Source organism: Hemicordylus capensis, chromosome 1 (assembly GCF_027244095.1).
Source record: "Hemicordylus capensis ecotype Gifberg chromosome 1, rHemCap1.1.pri, whole genome shotgun sequence".
Classification (NCBI taxonomy): Eukaryota; Metazoa; Chordata; class Lepidosauria; order Squamata; family Cordylidae; genus Hemicordylus; species Hemicordylus capensis.
Window position 1 is genome coordinate 357,078,635 of NC_069657.1, and position 23,203 is coordinate 357,101,837.

General features: G+C 39.6%; 1 protein-coding gene across 15 annotated transcripts in view; it reads left to right on the forward strand.

Annotated features, from left to right (window-relative positions):
* The window catches only part of UTRN (utrophin), a 567,675-nt gene that overhangs the window by 393,684 nt on the left and 150,788 nt on the right, over positions 1–23,203 (forward strand). For all 15 annotated transcript variants that reach the window (XM_053290644.1, XM_053290686.1, XM_053290679.1 and 12 more), the window contains one exon: positions 22,177–22,306. In XM_053290644.1, the coding sequence (XP_053146619.1) occupies positions 22,177–22,306 (130 nt within the window). The remainder of the gene's footprint in view (positions 1–22,176; positions 22,307–23,203) is intronic.

Consider the following 23,203-nt stretch of genomic DNA (forward strand, 5'->3'; position numbering starts at 1 on the left):
TGAATGTAGCAATTGCAGGATAAAACTGATTCAAAAAGGAACAGTTGCAACAGAAGCATTGTTGAAAATTGTATACTTGCATAGAAATCCCATAAAGTGAACATGATAGCCCAGTGGAGAGCACTGGTAAAGAGCCATGGAGAAGGAAATCAAAGCAACACTGTAGTTAGATTCTTTTACATATCACCATACTGGATGTGGATGATGCTTTCTTGAAACAAGTTATAAATGCTTCAAGGAAGCTAAAATTATTAGTAATGGGGGACTTAATACCTGTTGGGAGACAAACTCCATTAAGCATCAAATCTCCAACAAATTTCTCACATTCCTTGCTGACGGTTTCCTCTGGTGGAGAAAGGAACAAGAGGTTTGGCTGTCACTGCCTTGGTCCTAAACCAATAGAAAAGACTTGCTCAATGAGGTTGAAGTAGTGAGAACTTTGGTGAAAAGTGACTATGGAATTGTTGATCATATAGAAAGATGAGCATAGTCAAATAGGTTTCAGAAAAGCTGATTTTTATATGTTTAGAGGGTTGCTAGATAAAAGTAATGGGGAAGGAGGCTGATGATGGGTGGGAGGTTCTGAAGGAGAAGTTATTAAAGGTGCAGTTGTAAACAATTCAATGAGAAACAAAAACAATAATCATGTTTAAAATCCAATATGTCTACACAAAAACTTAGTGATGAGCTGAAAATAAACAAGTTCTGGTAAGAACTAATCTGCTTACTTTGCTTTCACAATAATCTTCATTTATAATTACCATCCTCACAAATTAGCTCACTTCAGCCTCAAACGTTTACACGTCTGCCATCTTGAATTGGGGTGGATGTTATAAACTACACCGTTGAGCTGCCCCTATGTGTCCTTACATGTCCCTACACCTGTAGCAAATTTGGTTCAAATCAGTTAGGCGGTTCACAAGTTAGCCCTCATGCACCTCAAACCTTCATGTGTCCATCATCTTGAATTGGGGTGGATGACGTCATCACAAACTATGCCATTGAGGGGTCTCTATCTGTCCCTACAGCAAATTGGTTCAAATCGGTTGAGCGGTTCACAAGTTGGCTCACTTGTGCCTCAAACATGTACACATCCACCATCTTGAACTGTGGTAGATGAAATCATTACATACTACGCCCTTGAAGTGTTCCTATTTGTCACTCACTACATCCATAACAAATTTGGTCCAAATTGGTTAGATGGTCCACAAGTTAGTCCACTTTCACCTCGTTTTAAGGGTCTGCCATATTGAATTGGGATGGATGACATCACAAACTGTGCTGTTAAGGTGTCCCATGTGTCTGTCACTACAGCTGTAGCAAATTTGGTTCAAATTGGTTAGACAGCCCACAAGTTCACCAACTTGCACACCACATGTTCATGCATCTGCCGTCTTGAATTGGGGTGGATGACATCATTACAAACTCCACCATTGAGGCTCCCCTATATGTCCCTACCGCTGTAGCAAATTTGGTTCATATTGGTTAGGCAGTTCACAAGTTAGTCCACTTGTGTTTCAACCATTTAATAAGGGTCCACCATCTAGAATCAGGGCAGATGTCATCACAAACTATGCCACTGAGGTGTCCCTGTGTGTCCCTACAATATGAATTTGGTTCATATTGGTCAAGGCACTGTGAAGTTGATGGGACACTCACTCACTCACTCACTCTATGCTGGGTGATCTCATAAGCTTTCTTTCTTTAAGGAAAGTAGGCTAAAGAGTACAAGAAGGAAGGAAGAATAGCAAGTAACTAAAGATTAATATAGATGAGTAGCTCAGATTTGTAGACACAGTGAAAGGAAAGGTAACAGAATGAGCTGAGACTGTCAAGGGGTGTTAAGAGCAACAAAAAGGGCATTTTCATGTTTGAAGGAATGGCAGGCCTGTTTCTCAGTAGACGAATTCACATCACATTTTCAACACCCACCAAACTAACACATCATGTTCAGCACTTATACAGTAAGTGTACACAGGTATACACATAGTTATCCACAGGTACAGCAGCACACTTCTCATGTATACTTGGGAAAGCCTGTACCCAGGTTCATTTTAAAAATGAATGCAGGTAGAGCCCTTCACACAAAAGCAGACATCTCTACATTCTTACAGCAGAATTTCTGAATAGGGCTTCTGTGTACAGTGTACACAGGTAAAGCTCTCTATGCAGGTATAGATAATTACATGTGATGTGGTTCAGCAATACCTTTCCTTTCTGTACTGTGCATTTGAAGGACCTATACCCATGTTCACTTTTGAAATGAATGCAGGTAGTCATTCACACAAAAACATGTATGTGTTTACAAACATAGGAATGCAGGTGCAACATACTGCCTGAATAGGACTAGTAAGGGTGGTGAAATCTTAAGGGGTAGCAGAGAAAAGGCAGAATTGCTCAACTCCAATTTTGTCTCCATCTTCTTCTAAAAAAGGAAACTGCGTACAACTTCCCAAAGCAGTTTGAATGGAGACGGATCAGGATTAATAAGGAAATTGATAGTTCAAGATTGATAGCTGTTTCCTAATCAACTCCTTATTTACCTCAAATGAGTTCAACACTCACAAAGTGCATTCTAGATATGCTCTCAGAATCCCTGTCCATCGTCTCTGAGAAATCCTGGAGGATGTTTGAGGTGCTGCAAAACAACAAAAAATTCAAATAAGCAGGTGTAATATGGAGAATACCTTACTTAGTGGTAGCACATGTGAAAACGTATTACAGGATTGCAGTCAATCACACAGTCCATGTGAGTCAGCAGTATGATACAGCTGCCCCCCCCCAAAGGTCATGTGGTTTTAGGTTGCCTTAATTGAACCATATTACTTCTAAGCAATCAGAAGTAATAGTTCCGTTTTATTCTACACTAGTCAGCTCTCATAAGGAATAATGCATCTAGTTCTGGGTGCCGCACTTTAAGAAGATGGTAGATAATTGTAGGGCAACAAAGATGGACAGAGGTCTGGGAAATCAACCCTATAAAGAAAAATTGAAAGAACTGGGTATATTCCGTGTAATTGAGAGAAAATAAGGAAAGACAGAATTGTGCTCTTCAAATCCCTAGTGGTCTGTTGCATGGAAAAAGACAAGGATGTGCTCCTTGCTGCTCCAGAGGGCAGGACTAGATCTAATGGAAGGTATTACAGGAAGGTATCAGGATCTAGATCTAATGGAAGGTATTACAGGAAGGTATCAGGAAGGTATAGTTTGTCAGTTAGGAGAAACTTCCTAATGGTAAGAGCATTCCCCAATGAAATGGATTACCTAGGGGCTGGAAGTCTTCTAACAGAACCTTGTGTTGTGGATACACTAGTACTTGATATCCTGCATTGAGCATAGTCTTGGACTAGGGGGCCTGCAAGACCCCGTCCAGCCCTCTGATTCTTTGTAGCAAAAACACAGCTCTGCTTCTTCCAGAAAGTACATCTCTAATTGTTGTGCTTTCCCAGTTCCCTTCACAAAAATAGCAGTGAATTGGTTTGTTCAGTGTCCTATCTCTAGGGTTCCTGTTATTGTTTCCCTGTGCCTTGTGGCATATTATAAGCAGGTCAGAGTGGGACCCATCTTGTTCATTACGTACAGACAGCATGCACATTCATGGTGCAATGTAAATGATAAACAGTCGATGTAACTGCAGGATTCACAGGAGATGCCAGCTTGGCACAATTCTTGCTCTGACTCAGCTCTTCATGTTTCCAAATACTGCATTGGCTCTAAGAATGAATGCTTCCTGCAAGTGCCTAGAATGAAACTTGTTTATTACCAGTGCTGCAAATGATGTAGTGATACAGCCCTATCACCCACTTTTCCTTGGAGAAAGGAAGGGAGGAAACACATTTTACTAGCTATAATAAAAAATGGTCTTATTGGACCATTAGCACGATCATGTGGGCAGAAAATTATGGAAAGATCTTTCAGGAAGGGAAAGCATTTTAAAACAATACCTCTGACTTCTTTAAAGTGATTTATCTTCTCCAGAAAAGGGAGGAGGAGAGAGACAAAGCCAAGAATGCAAACAGTGGGTTACAGGATGATGGGGTAGGACAGGAGGATCACAATGTATAGAGGAGATGTGCTGAAATGCTGGACGTGAAGGTAGCATGTGGTTACGCTGCTGGGGTAGACTGAAATGATGGGGAAAGAAAGGAAGAAAACAGTAGTGCGGGAGGAGGGAAAACAGTCCATGAGTGAGGACTAGAGATGATAAATGATAATTAAATATCCTAGAAGTTTTGTGGAGACAGAAAACACTGGAGTTGCAGCACAAGCAGAGGATATAGAGGAGCAGCAGGGCTGAACAGGAAGGTATAATCAGGCTCAACAATGGAAGCTGAGAAGAGAAATGAAACCTGCTGAATGAACAAAAGCATACAGTAGAACTCAAAGGACAGTTGGGTGTATTTGAAGGAGAAGAGAGGAGGTGCAATTCTGGAGCAAATGAGAGAACATTCAGAGGGTCATGTCAGGAGGACAAATTGCAGAATTATCAGAAGTTGAGTGATGGATAGAAAAGAACGAGACTTCACATCTTGTGGTAGTAAGCATGAATTGTCCCCTTTGCTAAGCAGGGTCTGCCCTAGTTTGCATTTGAATGGGAGATGTGTGAGCACTGTAAGATATTCCCCTCAGGGAATGGTGCCAGTCTGGGAAGAGCATCCACATAATTCATGCAAAATGTTCCAAGTTCCCTCCTTGGCATCTCCAAGATAGGACAAGATTTATTTATTTTTTGATAGGACAAAATTTTTTTTATTGAACCAACAAACTACCAAAGCATACAGTACATTGCTAAAGCACAATTATATACAAAGTGGTTGTTTGTACATGATATATCTACAAAGATTTACACACAAGGATTTGGAAACCCACAAGGTTATGAAGTATATGCAGGTAGTACTGTAACTCGGGGGTGGGCTGGGAGAGTCTTGTTCCTGCAACCTTGGAGAAGCTGCTGCCAGTCTGTGTAGACATTTTTGAGCTAGATGGACCAATGCTCTGACTTAGTATAAGGCAGCTTCCTATGTTCCTATTTTACTAGTACAAAAATTGTCTCTGAAATGTGTTATAAATCAAATGCAATTTCCCCCCACACCTTTATTTTTAGATGTGGTTGCAGTGACTTGTGCTAGGCTTAAAAAGAATGTCAAAGCTTTGAGACTGTAAAAGCAGCTAAGTGCCTATGTTTGTACAGAGATGCAATCTTAATCCTCCTTCCCCACTATATGATGATGTGGAAGAATATGTTACATGCATCAATGGTGAATATATTCATTCCATAGTAATACCCACAATTGGCTCTGGATTTGGGGTAACTGGGCTGGGAAAGAACTCTGACTCAGTCATTGGAGAGCACTGCCATAGGAATAGGCAGTGGAGACTAAGATGGGCCAAAAGTTTGACTCAGAACAAAGCATTTACACCTATCTATATAAGGAATACATTGCCATATCAGTGGATACATTTTAAATTTTAAAATGGTTTTGCTCTTGGCTATGTTTAGCTTATTCCTATTGACAAATTACATGAACACCTTTGTTAGGTTGATAAGGTTGTTAGAAAGAGACCTTGGGAATTGTGAAATAAGCTGGTATGTTGCCGGTATTGGGAGGACAGAGATGATTGTTTTGGTTGGTCAGCTGCTGTGATTATGTCCTGTGCATAGGCTACTTCCAAATTGTCCCTTTAAATGCAATAACAGGCCTTTTGGAGAAGTTCCCTTTTTCTCGAATATGTTGTAATGTGTTCTATCATTTATTTTTTTCAGTCATGTGTTGCAGTTCAAAGAAGGAATGTATGCATATATGCACAGTTCTCACTGCTGAAGAGACAAGCTGCCTTTATGCCTTTATGAAGGTGCAGTGGCTCAAGAGGGCTCTGTTTTCCTTAAAGGAGACCCCCAGTGCTGGCAAAGTGCAGCCCTGCATGGTGGGAATGGTTGCCTCTGCGTGGTGCCGGGGGACTGTGCACACTAGTCTACTTTGGCCGAAGCTTCACACAGGCCCAATAAACAATTAGGCTGGGAGCCACATTTAGAGTTGTTAAGAGGCCCCCTGAGTCTGCAGTGAAGAACACTGTTCTATAATGTCATAGCTCCTAAAACCACTAGAATGATTAATTGCAGTCCAAAATAACCTGGAAACAATCTAAGCATGTTTGGATGACTAAATGAACTGCCCCGAGACTTTGGTTTGGGGCAGTATAGAAATGTATTAAACAAACAAACAAGCAAATAAATAAATATATGGCTAAAGACTTGTATATGCATACTTACTTACTTACTTTATTTATTTATTTAAAACATTTACATACCACTCAAAACGCAAGTTTCTGGGCGGTTTACAACAAAACAATTTTTAAAAACATTACAACAATTAAAATTTAAAATGTTAAAACTATTAAAAACACAATTAAAACAATATCTAATTAAAAGCCTGGGTGAACAAATGTATCTTGACTGCCTTTTTAAAAGTTGTAAGAGATGGGGAGGTTCCTATTTCAGCAGGAGGTGTCTTCCAAAGCCTCAGGGCAGAAATGAAGAAGGCCCATCCCTAAATAGCCACCAACTGCAGACGAACCTCTCCAGATGATCTTAATGGGCAGTGTGGTTCATAGTGAAGAAAGTGTTCTCTTAAATACCCAGGGCCCAAGTTGTTTAGGGCTTTATAATTTAAAGGTATACCAACATTACATCATTATTTAAAGTCATAGTCATATTATTTAAAGTCATAGTGTTCTGGCAAGTACATTTATTAATTTGAATATTTTACTTCATGGAACTAAAGCAGCAGACTATTTATAAATGTTTACAGTAAACCTTGATCTCTCTCTATAGGTAGCTAGGATGTCTCAGGAGAATGCTCAAGTTACGATGAGATTTAGGAAGGGGGGAAAAACCTTCCCTCTAGCTATTTAAAAATGACCGGCCCTTTTTCAAAGAACGTGTTTATGAACAAATTGGAATATTTTTCAGCTGCATGAATAGAAACTATATTGTGGGTTTGAATGTATTGGTACAAAGGAGTGTAAATTGCACTTTCCTTATTCAACACAACTCCAGGCATTAGCAAAAAGCAAAATTTACTTTCCAAACTCTTGTTAAATATCATAAACTCATGAGCCTATGGGGATGCTAAGCAAAAACGAAGTGCCAGATAAAGTAGGTTAAATAGAATCGGTAGAAAAATAGAATAAGTACAAATAATGTATTTTAAGTTTCATTTCTTCAAAGTTACCTTTCATCTTCTGTGTATGTGTGTGTTCTCCTCCTGCAAACTATCCACTCTTCACATCTGCTTTGGAGAAATTTTAGGCATTTAAAATATTTTATACCTTTTGTTTGGTTCAATAAAACTCATTATAAAGCATTCATGCATAATTTAAAAGCTGCTTATAGTGCCCAACTTTGAAAACTTACTTTAAATTCAAAGGCAGAGTGGGAGGATAAGAATTCCCTTCTGTTTTAACAAACTTTATCGAATCAATTGTTTTCACAACTTTATCATTACTTGTAGCTGACAAAACTATGAAAAACAGCTTTTCTGTACCCATCCCCTGTTTACATTTTAACTTGCTGGATATTTATTTTATTTTAAAAAGTATCCCACTTTTCCATCCCTATTATAGAATGCTCAAATATCCATAACAATTACAACCATATAAACAAGTACAATCAAATAAAAACCCCTGTGCTTGTAGATATAAAAGGCCATCACCCAGAAGAGCTCCACTCACTACCTGTAGTCACTGGTGGTAAAAAAAAATGCTGTCATCCACAACATGGAATAGCCACCCAAATTCTACTCTTCTTAAATCACCGTACACCACCTCAAGATTCATGTGTTAAGTGATTTATAAATATAATTTTTAAAAATGCGTTCTAGCCCATGTTCAATCAGATATGTTGCAGGCTTAGTTCTTTGCTATGTTTAGGATAAGACTCTGATAACATATCACAATGATGTTGTTTACATTACCATCATGGTTATCTCAAAACCAGACTTTGCCATCACAGATCGGTGCATACAAATGGTTTTGCAAACTATGGTTGAAGCTTACCTGAGGTAACACTTATACTGTGCTTAACTCCAAAAATGAAAGGAGGGAGAAAATGTGCAGGGCATGCCTACCATGACTGGACACCATTATGTCTGCGCTGGCTTTAGAAAGAGACACGGGCAACTGTCAATGCCATGTTTCTCCTTTTGTATAAAGAAATTCCTGCGATGTCATGGTCTCACACACCATCATATTTTTGTTTTCATCATATTTTGCTTTTTTCTCAGAGATTAGGGATTAACACAGAGGCAAGCAACCACAGTTGTCCTTGGTCTGAAACAGAGACTCCTGAATAGCAACTCATTTTATGGAATTGTGTGTTCTGAGCAATAATCCAATTTGAATTCATTAAAACAACTGAACCATTTTAATATCCATTGCGATTATTAAATGCTTTCTCTTTTATTGTCAATTGAAAATCACTGTGGTGTGCTTCAAGTAGCAATTTAATATCTGTTATTGAGGACTAGTGCTTCACTTTAATGCCCATTATTGAGGACTAATACAAGTGAAGACCCTTTTTCAGTTCCTTATTTGTATGTACTGCTCTGTTTCCATGCCTTTACCGTGCACTGTCCTGAAGAAGAATAGAGTACCTGAATCTATCTTTGAGAGGGGCACAGGCCCCACATTGCAGGTCCTGGGTATATTGTTTTGCATGCAACTCTTTATTTAGCAGGGGGAGAGTAATTGGCCCCATCCACCCCCAGCACAGTACCTCCAGTGACTGTTGCTGGTGTGTGTCTTATGTTTCTTTTTAGAATGTGAGCCCTTTGGGGACAGGGAGCCATCTTATTTGTTTGTTATTTCTCTTTGTAAACCACCCTGAGCCATTTTTGGAAGGGCAGTATAGAAATTGAATTATTATTATTATTATTATTATTATTATTATTATTATTATTATTATAGTGGTCAGTGGGGAAGGGAGATTAGAGCCTCTTAATGCCCCATGAGAATCTCTTCCAACAAAAGTATCTGGTGAAGTATTCAGTTTGTGGTAAGAAATTCAAAAATGGAATGTAGATCACTTCCATTGTACACTCTACTCTGTAATGTATTGTATACTGTATTTACCTGAATTCAATACTAGGTTTTTTCCAAGTTCTTTGATGTTAGAATTCGGAGGGTGGGGGTCATCTTAAATCCAATGTCCTCTTCCTTTGGGGTAGATAGTATAGCCTGTATTTAAACTATGTTTTTAAAAGGGGTTCATCTTAAACTTAGGGTCATCTTCTATTCAGGTGAATACAGATAAATCACAATAAAATCAGTTGATACAGGCATAATCTCACACACTTGATATAATTTGTGTGTAGATGACTGCCAATAGGGTACAGTCAACTTGCACAGAGAAGGAAGACAGACTGAAGTACAAACCCCAGCCCTGACTTTCACACATAATTGGGACTTCTATGTGTGTACAGGCTCTATTTCTAATGGGGGGGGGCAGCAGGGGAGGGAAGGGAAAATGAAAATGGATAAATAATTTAAGAGAAAGAGATAAAGAGGAAGGAAGGGAAAGAAAGAAATGAATCAGTGGTTTCCTAAACCATTGTTGAGATCTGAGACATTTTCCCCTCATCTATTTCTATTTCTTATTTGATGGAGAAGGGGTTTGGCTTGAACAGAAGCAGGGAATGAGTACAAGCTGATGCCACCCCACACACAAACACACCCAGAAAACACTTGAAGCAAGCAATAGATCCCTCTTTGAGACCCATCACTCTCTCTCTCACACCTGACTTCCCCAGCCACTCTTAAGACCCCAATCCCCAGTATAACATGAGAATTCAGTACTGAGCACAGCACCATTCATATCCTAGTCCTTCCCTCTAGGCTCTTGATGTGCAGGGAGTATTGTCCGCAGTTGCACTCTGCACATGCTCAAGAAAATTTCTATGGATTCTTGCTTTATAAATTTTGAGGCTGGGCTCTGGCGCTGCAACCACATGCTCAAGGACACTTCACGGATCCCATGGCTGAACCAGTTCTGTTGCCCAAACTGGTGATCCAGAGCTGCACTTGCATAGAGGGTGCAATTGGATGTAACCCAAGGACCAGATAGCATTAGCGCCCGCCACACAGGGAAGCACAATTTTCAGGCTGTTTAAGCAGATGCAATGTTAGGGAAGCCATAGAATTTGTAGGGAAGCCATGGAATTTGAAGCAACAAAATAAAATACAGTACAATTGGGTACAAGGGAATACGGGGCAAGACCAAGGGTCTCAGAATGCTTCCTTATGCTGGGCAGGTCTGCACTCAATGAGCCCCTTGGATAGGAGACCAGTGGGTGGGGAAAAGGTCCCCCTCCCCAAAATAAAGAAGCCATAGTACAAAGTGTAACCCAACAATAATAGACTGCAGGAGGAGTAGGAGCAAATGTGTACATTTCATTCATTCATTCATATATATATATATATATATATATATATATATATATATATGCAAAAGAACACTGGCATTGTAAAAAGTAATAATGAAATTCAGTCCTCAAACAGCATAATACAAAGGCTCCTAAGACTGTTGTCCTCTACATATACCTTGTGTTGGACTAGGACCGGAAAGGGAAGACCCAAGTTCAAATCTCTGTTAGGCATGGAACTCATTGGGTGACTCTGGGCCAATAGCTTACCTCTCTGCTCAGCCTACCTCACAGGGTTGTTGTGAAGATAAAAATAACCACATATTCTGGGCTTTCCAGGAGAAATGCAAGATATCAATATATATAAAAAACAAAAGGTTATGCAGCGATGATTAAGAGAATTATCGACCAAGGGGGGAAATGGATCACAATCAAATTGCTCCCCCCTGCCAAACCAGCCCTCCCCCCACCCAAGACCCCAACCCACAGGCAGCCAAATAGGCAGCCAAACCAGCCCCTCTCTCCCCCACCCACCAACCTAAAACCCCAACCCATAGGCAGCCACACAGCAAGGAGACAGTAGTAGACAGTTAGTTACCAGTTTAATGACTGACTAAGCTGAGCTGAGCTGGTTGTTGTTGGGCTCAGGGCTGTTGTTGTTGCTCAATGGCGGTGGCAGCTGCTGCCCAGTGACAGTTTGGGGGTAATCAATGTTACGTTTATACTGAGCGGCAATTCATAAGCTTAATCCGAGGGCAGAGCGCAGATTGGGGGGGGGGGAGGATTTGTTTAAAATCAAAACAACATGCTGCTGGATTCTTAAACCATCTGTCCCTGTTTAGAAGACATTGGGCTGCTTAAAAGAAAGCCGAGAGGGAGCAGTGGAACCAAAAATCAACCATCCTTCCTACAGGCGCTGCAGGAGTCAAAGGCCTCATGCTACTACTTGTGTCTTTCAAGCTCCTTCCTCTCAGCAGTTGACATTCAAGCAAATCCCCATGCCTGGGCTGTTGGAAAACATTTCGCTGGGGATCATTTCATAGTTGTTTTGTGTAGCAACACAATAAGGGAGTCAGGATCTCCAGAGCAAGAGGTGTCTGCGTTTCCTCTGCTAGACAAATCTCAAAGAAACTGGCGGGCAGCCATTGCTGCTGTGGTGGAGAGTGCCTTCCTGCCCCTGATGGCCTCTTCTTCCCCAGCTCTCTACACAGTTGCTCTCTCCTCCACTCGTCACCTTGCTGGTACAGCAGCAGCTGCTGCTCCCTCCCTCCCTCTCTCCTTGTAGCACGCGCAGCAGTTGCTTGGCTGAACAAGGCAGGCCGGCGGAGAGAGGGGCTGCACACACAGCCAGACACTGCCCACCCCTAAGCAGCAAACAGCAGCCAGGATCTCCACTGTGCCAAGATTGCCCCTGTCCAATGCCACCTTCATGGAAGGAGGAGTGGTGGAGTACTCGGCCAGATCCCTGTGGCCCAGTCCTAAAATCGCGACTGACTGTGTGAAGGTCTCCCACACTATGGCTCTCACATTGAAGGGATTGGGGTTTGGTTTTTTTTGTTGCCAAAGTGCACCTCACTTGAAAAATATTCCATAACCAACAATATCTGGAATTCTTGGAAATCTAAATCTTGGATGGATGACAAATTATACAAAGCAAATAACTGTAAATTTGCATTGTAACTTTTCATAATGTTCTTTCCAGGCTTTAATAAGAGAAATCAAGGGACTTAATAGGAGAAAGATGAATGTCTGCTAAAGACCTAGCAACAAAAAGTTACAGATATTAAACTGAAATCTTTTGATAGTATAAAAACAAGTTTTTATGTGTAGAGTTAGGAAATGAATGTAACTGAATGTAAAAGTTATTGTGAAGTCTAATAAAATTTTAAGAAGAAAACACAATTTTTTGTATTACAAGATTCAGAACTGTTTTTGCTTGAATAGAAGATATTCTGATTGTGTGTGTACCCACACTCTCAGGAGTAGATTTAGAGCAGAGGACTGCAGTGAGGAAAAGGACCCTGTGACTGTTTAAAAACAAAAACAAAACACACACAAAAACCACCACAGAATATGATGATGGTTGATATCTGGATTAATAAAGCATTGGTGCAGCAAACATGATAGGGATGTGCACCAGACATGATAGGGATGTGCACCCGTTGCGACGCTGGCAAGCACGCACTGCAAAGGGTCCATGCGTGTACTCAATTTCCCCTTTTGCTGGGCATCAATGGGGGCAGGGGCGGCAGGGAGGAACGCTGCCACCCCAAAAACTTTGCTAAAAAGTCGAGCGCTGGAGGGGGAAAAGGGGCGGGAGGGGTAAGTACTACCCCCCCTGCCCTAAAAGCTACATACCCCCCAGTGTCGGACCATGACTCCGTGGTTCCATGCACATCCCTAAAACATAAAGCATGTGCTACACAGGAGAGGTGATTTTAGTTTATTTCTGCTTTCCTTTTTAGCATACTGTGACTTCCAAAAATATGTCCCTGAGGATCACACAGCCCTCAAATACATAGTTTTGAGAGTCATAGTCTGCTACAGGGGAAAGAAGAGATGAACTAAAATTGCCCCTTCATTTCAAGATGCTGCACATAAGTGTGCACCCTCTGCAAAGTAGTACAGGCAATTTTAGTTGATCTGCCCTTTGTAACATGTGCTTAGCGTCATTATACAAGTACTTTATTAATCTGAATATCAGCCATCATGCTTAGCATCTCTTCAAATTTGATAATTAGCAATCTCAAACTCCTTGATACCGTGACCCCCTAAATTCAGGGGTATTTATTTATAAGAGATAGTCATCATCGATCTCTGCTGCTCAGATAGTGAAGTGAAGCCTGTCACTTCTGTCTGTCCCCATGCCTTGGAGACATTGGTTAAGCCTCCCAATAGCTCCCTCCTGACCCCCTTTAAAGTTGCTTATGAACCTCCTGGGGTCCCAACCCATATTTTGAGAATCCCTATGGTAGGTTTGTCATCGATTAACAGATGGCATTGCATAGCGGTAGCTGAGAGAGAGAACACTCATTTTGACTCATAAGTCCAGATGCAGGGAAGTGTGTATTGAAATTCAGTGAATATAACATATAAAAGCAGTATAAGTTCAGGGTAGACCTATCAAACTTGAAACTATGGAAACTTGTCACTGGAAGAATTCTGGGTGGATACATGTTTGAAGGATGGTACAATGGTGCATTGGGGATCTTTTTATTTTTGAAAGCGTTGTACATTCTTTGCCGTGAACCAGGAATGCTGAAAGTATGTATGTGTGGCACCTGTATTGTCAGCAATGGAAGGAAAGCTTCTTGTGCACTTTGAAACTGTCCTCCATAGCTGATGTTGGGAGACTTGGATGCTCATGGAAGTCTAGATGACTAAGATTATGTTTGATATTATTTTGAATAAAAAGAGGAAATAAATCTGTAATAATTTTTGCCTCACAGAAGCCAGAAAGATTCATAGTCTCATTCATTTGTTGGTTCGTTCATTCATTCATCCACAGTCTCCCAGTTCTCAGGACTTTCAGGAGGACAGAGTAGAACATCAGAACGTTTCTGAATTGGTTAAAAATATGATAAAAGCTATTGCTTAAAATGAACTAATAATTGGTTTAGAACACACAAACTTTATGACCTACAAAAGAAGCCTAGTTACATAAAATGGTGCTGGCAGACCTTAATGAACATAATTATGCTTCAGGCTTTTATAATCTTTCCTCAATTAAGTGGTGCTTTCCCTCATTCCTGGCTGTGTTTGAATCTTGTCACATTTCTGTGGAATTGGGTTGGTTGAATCCCTGCTTTAATCAAGTTATTTTTCTCAAAGGAATTGATCTCAGTCTTAACCCTTCTAACAAATTTAACATTACATTATTTTTTCTGGATAGGTGTTTGAATAAAATACTTTCAACCTTTAATTTTGTTCATTCAGTCACCATTAAAATATGATGTCTGTACTTATTAATAAATATAGCAATTTTTAATCCATATTCTTTTTTGAAGTATCTGGATGTCTTCAGTTTGTTATGGGGCAGCCAATAAATAGTTATCATCTTAAAATACTTCCAGGGGCTCTGCAGATGAATATTTTAAGACATGTCATTCAACTGAGAAAATGAGCTCTTGTCTATAAAACCAGGGGAAAAGTGTGTGTAGGCTTGGGTATCCAAGTCCTGTCATAAAAATAAAACTGGCATCTGATTAAGGAAATCATAGTTGATTGGTTGTATGCATTTTAATAAACTATTTGATTAACTATTTATCTTGACATATAAATCAAAACAATTGTTCTGAGGGGAAAAAGCTGTTGTTACCTTTAATACAGCAGAAACACCATCTTTGGCAATACTTCATGCAACTTGGTTTCCAAACAAACTACAGCGGAACCTCGATATTCACGGACCCAGCATCTGTGGTTTCGCGTATCCGCGGTTGAGTAATGGACACCCGACCTTGGTTTATGCAGTGGGGTTAAACTTGTGTATCTACAAGTTGAGAGTTGCTGGAAATGACCTCAGAGGTCACCATTTTGAGTGCAGGAGCCATTTTATGGCTAATTTACTTGAACAAAATCATTTTATGGCTGTTTTTCTACAAAAAATCACAAAAAAGGCTAAAAAAAAGGTTATTTCTGACTTCAGGGGAGCATTGCTGGATCGCTGGAGGCCCGAAAAGCATAGTAGGGCACTTAATGTTGCCCCTTTAACCTTTTTCCCCATGTGTTAGGCAATTTTCTGGCCTCTGGGAACCTAACCTCCACAATCCCATTGTTCCAATGACTTGATATTCACAGTTTTTGTACCTGTCATCATGGAGAACAGAACCCGCACAAATTTTAAGGTTTTCCTGTAATTGTGGTCATGGGCAGTGCTGTGAGTTGTTTAAAATATGGTGCTCTGATTTTAATTGCTCATAAGGTATGTAACCATTTGCGCTAGTTGAAAGCTATGGCCCTAAATAGAAGCACATACCTCCAATTTGCCAGGGACAGTCTCTCTTTTCTGATACTTCTCCCTATTAAAATTACAGTCTGACATACACAGGAAAATTACACAGAAGAATCCCACTGAAGTTAAAAGGACAAGTTAGTCATGCATAACTTGTCCTTTAATTTAAATGGGACTACTTTCAGTAATTTTTCTTAATAGGTCAGCTACGGTCCCTATTTTTGCATTTTGGGGAATGTCTTGTTAAGATATTTGTGTGAGTCATACATTAAATTAAATGCACATGCATGAACACTAAAGCACCAAGCCATGCATAGCCTGACGGTTCATGCACAGCAAGTGGTATTCTCTCTCTCTCTCTCTCTCAACATGTTGATAACTTATTGTAGGATAATTATAATTTGCTAATGTGTCTTTACCAAAAGAACAATTACCCTCTTGACATGAAAGTCATAAGAACAGCCTTGCTGGGTCAGGCCCAACTTAGGCCCATCTAGTCCAGCATCCTGTTTCACACAGTAGCCCACCAGATGCCTCTGGGGAGCCCACAGGCAAGAGGTATGTGCATGCCCTCTCTCCTGCTGTTGCCCCCCCCCCCCCGCAACTGGTATTGAGAGGCATCGTGCCTCTGAGGCTGGAGGTGGCCCACAGCCACCAGACTAGTAGCCATTGATAGACATGTCCACCATGAATTTCTCTAAGCCGCTTTTAAAGCCATCCAAGCTGATGGCCATCACCACGTTGCATGGCAAAGAATTCCATAGATTAATTATGCAGTGTGTGAAAAAGTACTTCCTCTTGTCAGTCCTAAATTTGTCAGCTGAGGACAGGTTGCTATTGTTAATGAGAACATCATTTACAGCAGACTGTGAAGAGCTTCAACATTGGTCAGCACCCTTACCAGTATTTCAGCTCACATGAAGGGCAATTTTCACTAATTCCCCATGACTTCTGCAGTCCTCTGTGCCCTCTGAAAACATGTCCCTGAGGGTTAGGGAACCTCAAAAGCAGATGTTATGGTGGTTCAAAGGGCAGCAGAGGGAAGCAGGATCAGCAAGTGTCACTCTTCTCGTGAGCAAGCAGAATGTCACTCATGGATCTACTAGTCTAGTCGGAATGCTGCCCAATGCATAGTAATAGAGTGGGTGTGGCTCATGAAGTGATCCTTGTATAGTAATAGGGATATTACATAGGAAATTGCATTATACAGAGTCTGGACATTGGTCCATCTAGCTCAGATGTCTGTACGGACAGGCAGCTGCTCTCCAAGTTTTCAGGCAAGAACCTTTCCCAGCCTATTTCCATCACTTTGATGTTGGAGAGAGTATGGAGGTGTCTGAGTGTTTAGAGATTAAGAGAGATAATGAGAATGTATGCCACAGGATCTCCCCCCCACCCCCCGCACACAGAGATTTTAATGTTGTTTTTCCTGTTTAGACCTGAGGCTAATGCATTTTAAGGCAAATTCATTTCCAGTTCCAAACATTGTAAGATCATTTTATAATCTCCATAGTTAAAAAAAGATACATGCAACTAAGTCAGCATAATAAATTCATATTACCAAATAAAATGTCTTTATTACAACATATAATCTATCTTGCAACCATAGTTCTTGAGATGCTTGGTAGCTTGTAAGTAATACAAAGTGTTTTTCTTCAGTCATTGAACCTCCAAAGGCTTTCCATTTCTATCTAGAACTATAAAAGGAACAAGTTTCTTTAACACCTGGCTCATAATCAGGGTAATTCAATACCAGTGGACTTGCATTGGGATATAAACCTGGGAAAGTACAAACAGATTCAGATTCAAATAAAATGTACTTTGACCAATAAAAGAAATGTTGGTTATGAGGTGTGTTTTTAAGGTGCCCCCATCCCTTGTAGTTTCTAATTGAAAATGACTTTGCCTTCATCTACCTGAAAACTTTAACAAACTTGCCTGTTCAATATAAGCCTAGGGAAATGTTTGATAAGCCTGCAAATGATTTAGTACTTTTGAAGTTAGGTGGGATTTTTTGGCTAGAGGTGTTAGATATATGCAATACATCTTTAAACATTAGACAAAAATTTAAATGGTGTATTTTGATTCCTGACTTAGGTGATACTAAATTCATCAATTATAAATGGAACATAACTTCATTCCTAACACATTTTATGTTGCAGATCATTTTAAGATGATGTTGGCTTTCACGTGGTATTATCAAAAATGTATTGCACATTGCCATAAACATACATGAGTGTGCAAGCATATTCATGGATTTTCTTGGTACGGTGGAATAGACCTGAAATCCTTCAGTTCAAATAAGCCAGTTATGTATTTCAGGATTTAGTGAGAAAGCAGATCAGATCAAAGTAGGCAGAAGATAATTGTGGAGAGATTTTTACAGTTCTGATCTCTGAGAATTTCTTTTCTACCATACAGTTGCACACTTCCTCTCACAGTAAAAAGAGAGGGAAAGAGTAAGTTTTTTTTTGAATACTTAGAAATATATAGTGTGTTTAACTTGAGAATGCCTTTTATCCTACAAAATAGATATGGATAGATAGATACTTTATTTACAGCCAATGGCCAAAACACAAAATAGATATAACTATAGGCAGACCTCAACATTTGCAGGGGTTCAATTCCTGGCTGCAGCCATGGATACTGAAACCATGAAAATTGGGGCATTGGGGGCTATGGGATTGCAGGGGTAAGGTTCCTGGTTTGTATCAAAAATTGCTAAAAATTGTCGAAAATTGGCCACATTTTTGAGGGGATGCAGGGAGAGCTCCTTACCATGCTTTGCTGCCCCCACAAGTCACACTGTGTCCTGGAATGCCCCCAAATCAGCCAAAAATAGCATTTTCTCCTTAAACTGAGCCATTTTGCAATTTTCTTGCAATTTTGCAATTTTCTTGCAATTTTCTTGCAATTTTCAGAAAACACCTGAAAACACATCTCTTCAACCAGGCTTTCTCAGCTTTTTAAAAATTTGTTTTTAAATTGTTTGATTGTTTAATTGTAGTTTTATGATGTTTTTAATTGTTAATCATTGTCATGTTTTATAATTTTTATTTTAATTATTAACTGATTTTAAGGTGTTTTAATGTAAACCGCCCTGAGCCTTTTGGAAGGGCGGTATAAAAGTTTTAATAATAAATAAATAAAATAAATAAATTTTGAGGCTCTGAGAAACAAAATGGTGGCTGGAAATGACCTCTGTGGTCACCTTGGAGGTGACCTGAAATGACCTTCATGGCCATCCCCAACCCACAGATACCCGAGGTCGATGTGTGTCCCCCGCTTTCCACTTATGCCAAGATCAGGTTATTTCCCCCGACCGTAGATACGTGAATCCGCAGATAATGAATCTGTGGATAACAAGGTTTCTCTGTATTCATCTGATGTTTTCTGACATTTGGAACAAAAAAGAGCAATATAATATAATATTGAATGTGAAGTGTTGACTCACATTCAATATGTCAGAAGTAATTATTTCCTAACAATCTCAGGGATCTAAAGAGTGACTTTAGGCATGCCCAGTGGGTCATGTTGTACTGTGTTGCAAACTGCTTTTTCAAAAGTCCACTCCATATCAAAAGTGGCAGGAAATCTGTTCAAGAAACAGAGACACCTAAAAGAAATAGATACACCTGTATTTGAACATATTGAAGTCTGGTCTATGTGTATCTACAATAGCCATTAGATACATATTGAATATTTATTTGATCCCTTTGATTCCCATTGCACTGGTTTCCAGCCTGTTGTGAGAAATATAAAAGCTATTAATGTGCTGCTCATCCAGTGAAAAGAAAAACAGCCTAGTTAGCAGAGCAGTATCTTCTGCTTGTGTACTTGAGGCTTCAGCTCCCAGTTTTTCCAGCTACAGCAACTGACCTAAGAGAGGTTCAGTGGAAGAATAAAGTCTAGATTTGGGCATGTCTGCCCATCACACCTACTTGATCTTGGTAAAATAGAATCACAGATCCAGAGGAACTAAACATCTACTAAGCAGGGCTTGAGGCCATCAATATATATCTGTTCATATATAAAATTAAAATGAATACAGGAGGACCTCAGTATCCACGCAAGTGGCATGGATACCAAAACCGCAAATACCGAGGCCGTAGGGCAATGGAAATCCAGAGATTAAGTTCCTAAGGGGCAAAAAGGGAGGGGAACCTGAAAAACAGCCAAGTAGAGTGCCCTACCATGCTCTGTGGTTCCCCAGCAGTCCAGCAATACCCCCCAAGAGACTTAATTCCACCATCTTTTGGTGGAAAATTGCAGGGTGGTTTTTTTGTTTTAAAATGAGCCACAAAATGGCAGCCGGAAATGACCTCCTGAGGTCATTTCCGGCCACCCCCAACCCATGGATACGCAAATTTAACCTTCCTCCCCACCCCCAGCATATACTGAGGTTGGGTATAAATTACCTGACAGGATACGTGGAATTATGGATGCTGAATCCACAAGTAAAGAGGTCCTCCTATATGTGCTGGGTATCTGTCCATAAATTTATATATGACATAGCTATTACTATTTTCCATTCTGGTTGTTCCAGAAAACTGTGAAATGTGTGTTTGACGTGTTAATAAAAATTAAATGAAATAATAAAAATTACCATTACAACCCTCTTCATGCTCTTTGATTTTGAGCCTAATTTTTAAAATCGTTTTTATAATCCTGATTTTCAATCAAATACTGTCTTGTAAAAATGATAAAAATGGAGTATTGCAGAGTGCTTAATCAGAGCTTTTTAATGCGTATTGCAGATATGTCTTTCTGTGTAGAATACTGCCTCACTGTTTAGTTATTGCTGCATTGTATACTCTTCTCATTACTTCTGTTTACTAGCTTCCAAATGACAAAAATATTCTATTGAAAAATAACAGGAATATAAAGGACTTTGTTTTTAATGTAGCCCTTTATGTATAAAAACTACCAAATAAATGCATAATAAAAATGTGTCACATCACTCATAGTTCCTACTTTTAGTATTTTTTTAATCTAAAGGTAATTTTCCATCAAAGGGAAATTTTAATAAACTTGTGAAGGACAGAAATGTACATTTCTGCTTCTGCTAAAGAGAAGTGGACAAATAAATAGGCTTGTCCCTATCTTCCATATTTTTATTCACATTTTAAATCCAAAAAATCCATATTTTAAAATTAAGTATTTATTTCATAGCAGGGAAGGTGAGAAACAACCAAATTCAACCTGGCTGCTCTACAAGGAAGCAGGATGCATCTTGATAGAGGAAATTAAAGCAAAGTGTTGGAAAAAGAAAGCCCTTGTTTGGTTGAGGACCACAGTGGTGGCTTACCCCTTCACTTTGTATCAATGTATGTGGAACAAAGTAGGAAAGGTGGGGCAGCAGTCAGGAACAATAAGCACAGTAAATAAGGGAGAAGGTACAGATTGGGAATAGCTACTAGGAAGTGTTTATTGTTACACCAAGGAGCAGAAGTAGGAGAGACTCGTATGGATATTGAAGCTAACTTCTGTAATAAAGGTCTTTTGTTGTATGCTCCTGCTTGATCATTGAATGAGTGCAAACCGCACTTGAAACACCCCTCTTTCTCTAGCTTCATTCTTTCTCTTGCTTTATTTCTTTTCTTCATACTTGGGGAATGATAGGAAGGGATCAGCAGATGAACCATGTTTTCCAGTGATTTGTGGCCTTTCACACTCCTCCATTGTCTTGGGCTGAGGTCACCCAAAACACAGCTTTGTTTCTTGAGCCAGCACGATCTCTGACTGAAAGGTGTTCTGTCCTTTACAGCTATAGATTAAGGCCAGCTAATATTTTGCAGCAGATAACTGGCTTGTCATCCAACTTCCAGCACTAACCTCATAGAACACCTGGTGCCAGTGCTTCAGTACTGACAATTCAGTTTCTCACTGCAGAGAGGCTAGCATTCAGCGGGCACAGCCCATTATTAGAGATGTGCACAGGACTGCAGTGGGGAGGCTCAAAGGCGGCGAGGTGCTGCTTTAAGAGCAGGGGAGGGTGCACTTCCCCCTCCTACAACTTCCCCCCGGCAATTTCCCCTCGCTGGCATCTATTTTATTCCAAGCCCATTGGGATAGCAGCATACCTCCCTGCCGCCCCATTGCCCTTGTTATCCACTAGAAGTCTCCGGGGCGCACCAAATTAATTTGGAATGAAACGAACGCTGGCCGGGGCGGGGGGAGTGGTGGGAGGAGTAAGTGCACCCTCCACCGCTCTTAAAGTTAGACATCCCATGCTGTCAAACCGGCGGACCCACCGGTTCTCCGAACTGGTTCCATGCACATCCCTACCCATTATTAGCTAGGAGTGAGTCTAACAATGTCTTTCTGTTAATTTAATCTTCCGGGATTGTTTATAAACACTTCCAAAACTGAGATTGTGTGAATATGAGTCCGTATCATTGTTCTCTTCCTCTGTTTAATTTGTTAAAAATATTTTTCCCACTTCACTTTTTAAATATAATCTCTTACAGTATTCTTAAATAGAACAGTGCAGATTTAAACATAAGCTTTATAGAATATACATGATATTCTATTATACATGATGTTTTCATTATGATTCATTATGCATGATGTTTTCTAGGTAAATCGATTTTCTTGCATTCCTGAATCTAAACTAGTTTTACATAGGGGCTTAACCCTAGGTTAACTATATCCTATGTCTTTGTTGGGCATAACGTACATTTTTTAATTATAAGTAATGATCACTCAAAAGATTTGGCTAAGGGTGTGGAAGTGGAAAGGAGGCTGTGCTGTGTATTGTCTGCAATCTCAACTTTCCAGTGACTTCCCTGTTTTTCTTTTGGAAAGGTACTAAAGCGTGAATTGAAGGATAAAGAGCAAGCTGTTCTAAATGCTGTAGACCAAGCCCGAGTGTTTCTTGCTGATCAGCCAATTGAAGGCCCAGAAGAACCAAGAAAAAACTTGCATTCAAAATCAGGTCAGTTTTCATTACCTTCATATTTCATAAATGGTCTTGAGCAGATAAATTAAAAAACTCAAGTTCTCAAAACTATTTGTTTAGTTAATATATGAAATAATTGCTTTGATAAATATTAATTGAATTTAAAATATTGTTGAATGAATTGTCTGGTTTTATGAAACAAGGGGTGGAAGAGGAATTAGTAGGAACACTAATAATAAGCAATATGTAAGTAAAATAAAGCTTATAAAGATTGTATGGCAGCAGGACCAGGTAATCTGAGGCCATTATTAGAGCTTTTCCCAATGAAATTTTTTGCCAAAACGTATCTTTTTTCCATGGGAAAAGGTAAGTTTTTTTACTTTGCAGGAAAAGGAATATCCTCTGTAGAAGAGGTTATTCCTTGAAACATGAAGGTTCTTTTACTAACATCTTACCCACAACATATCTAAGTCCACCATTGGATGTTTACTTGTTTTCTTCTTGTATTATGAAGATGGTCTTGGTACAGCTGTACAATTTTGCACATTAAACATGCATTCATAGAGATTGTTCAGATTAGCATCTTTGTAGTGATACTTCAAAATATGCAATCAGTCTGGTTTCAATGCATATTAATATGAATAAAATATATAATATTGTGCACTGTCCTATTCACTTGTAAGCGGTTCCAACTCTGTATTAGAACTGAGGTAAAAAAATTGTACCACTTAAAAAGTAATCTTTCATAATACCATTGTTGGCTTTTCCTAGCATGCTTTTAATTAATTGGGAACAATATGTGTTGTAGGAAATTACATAATCCAAGTTTTAATTGAATTTTGTGTCCTGAATGGAGCATCAGTTTTCCTTGTTTCCTCTTCCTACTTTGGCTTTGCATTCTGCATTTTTACTACCTGCTGATTAAAACAAATG